General features: G+C 35.0%; 1 protein-coding gene across 1 annotated transcript; it reads left to right on the top strand.

Annotated features, from left to right (window-relative positions):
* Positions 1 to 835: 835 nt before the first annotated feature.
* On the top strand, positions 836 to 4,800 carry LOC128242873 (uncharacterized). Its single transcript, XM_052960273.1, has 3 exons — positions 836 to 2,102; positions 2,355 to 2,555; positions 2,859 to 4,800. Exons 1-3 carry the CDS (start codon positions 1,220 to 1,222, stop codon positions 4,289 to 4,291), a joined length of 2,517 nt encoding a protein of 838 aa, XP_052816233.1. The 5' UTR covers positions 836 to 1,219; the 3' UTR covers positions 4,292 to 4,800.
* The last annotated feature ends 1,071 nt before the right edge of the window (positions 4,801 to 5,871 follow it).

Genomic DNA, 5,871 nt, shown 5'->3' with positions numbered 1-5,871 from the left:
TGGTTAATTACTATACAAATTTTCACATCAATAACTAGGTCCGATATTGCTATTTTGATGCGTTGTTTTTATGTGGATAGGAATGAAGTGTTTCATTGGTTATGCACATTGATATATATTAAAATACTCTTACTAACATCAACTAGCATTCACCATGTACATTGATTTTTGTCCGATATTGCTATGTCGATGCGTTGTTTTAATGTAGATAGGAAAGAATTGTCACATTGGTTATGCATATTGATATATATTAAAATACTCTTACTAACATCAACTAACATTCACCATGTACATTGATTTAAAATAAAAAACAAGTTGTATTTGTATGTTCTTTGTTATATTCTCGGAGAATGAATGACTCATAATATAGCTATCCTAAAAATGTTGGAATACATTGCAAACGAACTACGAACTAAAACAGTCCATATTACTTCAGATACATGCTCTCAAGCCTGCATATTTGTGTTTATTTTAAATTCACTTTGAAGTTTATCTGCTTTGCTTTGAACCAGTTCTTATTTACAGCTAATTTCTCATATTTAAAGATGAAAATGGCGGTCAACGCACAATATACATGTACATGAACGATACATGTGCACGAACTTGTCTTTCCTAAAAACAAATTCAAGTCATCCGAGTAATCGAGTACTCGATCGGAAGATGGTCCGGGTACTCGAGTACCAATTTTACTACTCGTTACCATCCCTATTTTGAACGCATGTATGCAACATGCATTTTCGATTTGTTTTGCAGACGATAGATATGAGTCATTAATCTTTATAATGTTTTTAGAAACTAGCAGGTATAAACACTGTTATTGTTAAACACTGCGAAAACCGAAGGGGATTTTAACAAAACTCAATAAACCAATTATATACGCAATGCGATCACGTCTTCGGTGTATGATCGTAAATTGCGCAGGCGTTACATCAGCAAAATTTCAGAAAATAACCTAATACTTCTTTTCTTTCTTCCCTTCTTGGTACCCGCTTATGTCTGCGTGCAAAAAAAATGTGAAATTTAATCAACAACCCGTTGGTAGCATTTCAAATAAGGGGCGGAGCAAAACTGCAATTATAAAGTACACGCCTAATCATTCTATCGAGGTGGGATAATTTTACATTTGTGAGAGAATACTGTTTTGGTTAAGCAAAAGTTCAAACCGGGTGTTTCAATAATTTAAGTGTTTGATATACGGGAAAACAATAAATTAATAATAATGAAATACAAATTATCATGTTTTCACAGATTTTTCGACAAAGTGTCCACGTTCGTCTTCGAGAATCCATGGCCGATAGTTCTGGCAAGTTTTATTATTCAAACACTTTTTGGTCTTTGTTTTCTGTCGTTAAATCTGAACAATGACATTAAAGATTTGTACTTACCAGAGAATACACAAACGGAAAAAACGGAAAGTGACATTGTTCAAACGTATTCGAATCAATCTGAATTGAGCTTTATACCTCATACCACAATAAAACCAAGTCTGCAGGCGGACATTATACTTTACAGCAAAAACAGTTCGATTCCACTAAATTGGAGTGACGTACAAGATGTTTTCAGCCGGATTGAAAGCATCGAGACATCTACATTGTACCAACGAAACGCACGGATGAGAAGCGTTTGTGCAACCTGGAATGGAACATGTGTTGTAACTAACACGAGTGCAACGACGAATCTTCGGTCAATGACCAAAGAAGAACGTGTTTTGAATACATACATCAAAATGTCTATCTTCCTTAGACAGGACACTGAGGGGCGCCTTGCAGAATCGACTCTTTGGCTTGATAAATTCACTCAAACGATGACAACTCTTACCTCTGAGAATACTGGCTTCGTGTTCAGCACATCATTATCATTTTACGATCGCCTCAATTCGGACACTTACATAGACATTCGATATTTCGGTCTAGTGTTTACTGTGTTTATGACATATTGCGGATTCCTTCTTTCGGGCGGCGACTGCTTGACCAAGCAAGCACATGTCGGTAGAATGGGACTGATTGTCACCCCTTTGAGTGTTATGGGCGCATGGGGTCTCTTGTCTGGTTGCGGTGTTCCCTTTACGAATATGACTGGAGTGATGCCATTAGTTGCACTTTGTAAGTTTTACTTTAATTTAATTTTAAAAGGTGATAATTTATTGTAATCAATTGAATGTTTCCACCTTTCTAAGGAAAACGATATCAAAGAAACTTATGATGATGGTCCTAGAAAACTATGCATAACTGTTCCATTATCTGCATTTTCAACAGAAATACATCTAAACACAAAATCAATCGTTAGTTTTAAGGCAGTATTGAATGATAGCCATGCAATTCAACAGCAAGTTAGCAACCTTGGTACTGTTTTAGTTTTACAGGTGAACAATGTACAGTACACACTGATGAAACTGGCTGGAACCTCGGGCATTCCTGATGCCAAGACTCGCATTCAACAGACTGTCCGTGAAAGTACAGTTTCTGTATGTGCGGCAACAATCACCGCTACCGTACCTTTAGTTGCTGGCCTTTTCTCAAGCTACAAGTCAACTCGACTAGTCTGCCTGTACACAGGTAACTCAGTAAAAAAAATTCAGTAATAAACTATGGTGCAGAAACATCTGATAAGACTTGTCAGATGAATGGTTTGCAGACGAATGACTGAGCTATTATTAAGCGACCGACCAGACAATCATAAACTAATCAAGTCATATTACATTAAATGCGTTAAACAATAGACGAAAGCACAATCACAAAAGAACCATCTTAAACAATGCGACTTTTTTCATGAATTGTGTTATAGATAAAGGAAAGTGCACCATTTACTGCCATTGTTACAACAGATATATAATTGCTTTATGATGTTTATTTTTTCAGTGGTGACAATGTGTTTTTCCTATATCAATCATTGGACGATGTTCCTTGGGTGTTTGGTTATTCATGAAAAACGCATCGATGCAAACCGCCATTGCTGCACATGCAGAAAAATTAATTTGCCCGACGACGAAAATGTTCAAGAAAGAAGTTCATGCTTTAGGTGTTGCTGTACTGGCCGTCCACCTAGGTCATATAGAGACACACAGAGCACGTTACAGAAGATTCCTACATTCTTTCTCTCTCGAGCAGTTCTTTCCTTGCCTTGCAAAATATTGTCAACATGTATTTGTGTTGTCTTTCTCGGAGTATCAATATACCATGCGATTCAAACAAGAGCCGATATTTACCATGAAAGTTTCATAAAAGAAGGGTCTTATTTTTACGATTACAATATTTTAAATGAAAAATACTTTCCTGATCATATTTTCATAACTTTTGCCACAAAACGTAGATCCGAAATCACTGTTGAAAACTGTGAATCTGTGCGAAGTAGCCTCGAGATATTTATTAATACGAAGGAAGCGATTCTTAGTAATGAGACAATTTTTTGGTTTGACAAATATATCAACGCCGTTCACGAGAATAGATCGCACGATTTTGCATCGTCAGTGCGTAGTTTTTTGTCTATGTTTCCTGAATTCAAACAGGACGTTGCTTTTAGCGAAGACGGATCCCAAATCCAGTCGTTTCGATTTTACCTGAAAACTAGGCCTAAGCAAGATATTATCAAATTGCATTCGGAGATCGGCAATGAAGCAGTTCTAGGTGAACTAGTATTTTTTGTTTATTCCCACAACTTTATTTGGGTTGATTCCTATCAAAAGGCCTTTTGGGAAACACTTGTATTTATGGGAATTGAGTTTCTTGTGACTTGCGTGTCCATGGGTTTAATATGCAGAGACCCTTTACTTACAGTTTATACCTGTATTTGGTATGTTGTCGCTTGTGTAGGAATATTTGGTTTAATCAATATTCTTGACGTTTCTATCACGTCTGTCTGTTCAATCATTCTAATATTTGGTGCAACCTACATTTGCAATGTGATTGTCTATAGTCACCTGTCGTATTTGGAGTCAGAAGGCACTGATATCGCTTCCAGAACCTATAATGTATTAGTCGAGACAACTTCCTCATTATTTAACACGCTGTTTGCAACATTACTTGGCCTTATGGTTATGTTCACCAATGAATCATTTGTATTTATAACCATTTTCAAAGGGTTGGGTTCAAGCATTGTGGTATCATTGTTTGTCGGTTGTTTATTTATTCCAACACTTCTCAGTATCTTTGGGTCGAGTACAGGAGAAACATGGTCAGAAAATGTAGAAAAGAAAATAGATATGACGGTGATTGCGAATGGGCATCATGAGACAGAATTTGGTCAAACAAATAACGCTTTCATTGATACAGCGGAGAACACAGAGTACTTGTAACTTAAATGATCCCATCCTAATTATATTTATAAATAAATACCATTAGTTACATAAAACGAATATGCCAAATTTGCTTACCGAATTACAATTAGCGCCCAAAATCGGCCCATAAAATGAGAGCTTCGAATTTTGTAACCCTTCTCACTAAAGGAATCAGCCTCCTCAATTGCTATTACTTGTTGTCGTCAGGTATTTTTGGCAATTTAGATCAGGAAATAATTGATTCACTCTCTATGTTATTGAGTTAAATTTGCTATGAACATGTACATTGATTTTTTAAACATACTCATTTTGTTTTCTATATCTCCTTTTCGTCCTCTTAATGTTTTTACGAAGTTCTGTAAAAAAGTAATCATATTTTTACTTCTGTATCTGTGCCCCAAGTTTAAGACATTATAACGACTCGTGATATACGCTTTTATAGTGAACTTCGTAAATCTGCACCATTTATTATAAGTTATGTTAGTGTATGTATGTAAATATTTATGAATATAAAATATGTTACCTTTTTATGCATTATGCTGATACAGTTCTCTATTCAAATGGATAGTTAATATGAATAAGTTCGCCTAACCTTTATATGAAGTATAATACATAGGAACCCCTTATGTAAATACAGTCGAACGCTGTTATCTCGATGTTTTGCTTATGTTGAACTTTTTTCGAATGTAATAAGTTTAGTTAGACGTGTTTTGTATTTCGGTTATATCGAATGTTTGATATATCGAAGTATTTCCCGAGCCCCAACGACTTGGACATAGCGAGTTTTTACTATATACAAAGTATGAGAGACCAATAACATAACCCGAGGCTATGTCAACATTAGCGCTATATTCCAAAAGCGAGACACTTGCCGTTTGATAACCTTTATGTAATAGGTGTTGTTCCGAAATGTCTTCATCGTGCCAGTTCAATGTCAAACTGACCCTTGAAATGCATATATATGGCACTTAAGAACTATAAATCATAACTGTTTCAGACTGCACGTTTGCGATTTATGCTTTATCTTTTAGCATTGTGAGAGTGTTGCATTATTTTATCATTATGTAATATTTACCTTTTAAACACCTTTTCAAATTTATTGATCATGTGTTTATGTTTTAATGCCATCCCTTTATTTGCGCAATATTCGCATTGTACTTTTTTTGGAATATTTTTGTATTTGCACTTACGATTATAACATCAATAAATAACTTATGTTAAGCCTTGTTTTTTTTTCTTTCCTTTGTTTTAATAACGTAGACCAAGTGTAGTACAATCATTCAGTCAACTGAGTCAAGGGGTCGTATTATAAGAATTATCGTATTGTTTGAAAGTTAATATTTATACATCGTAAATATAAAGTTGGTATAAATAGTGATTTAGGGAAATCTTAATTGCGGTATTTGTTCAGGCAATCATAACGAGCCGCCGAGATGCGTGTTAATGATACAATGAAAAATACAGGTTAATGCCGGAAAACCAAAAACTACTTCTGTGAAATGCCCTTGTATTTTTTATTATTTTGCAAAAAAATTCAATGTTTTGAAATTATAAAAAAAGTGATTGATACTACATGGATACTGAAGGACTCCTTCGAT

Source organism: Mya arenaria, chromosome 8 (assembly GCF_026914265.1).
Source record: "Mya arenaria isolate MELC-2E11 chromosome 8, ASM2691426v1".
In the NCBI taxonomy this organism is placed as follows: domain Eukaryota; kingdom Metazoa; phylum Mollusca; class Bivalvia; order Myida; family Myidae; genus Mya; species Mya arenaria.
Note: the sequence above shows the minus strand (reverse complement) of the source record. Positions and strands in the feature narration are given on the sequence as shown.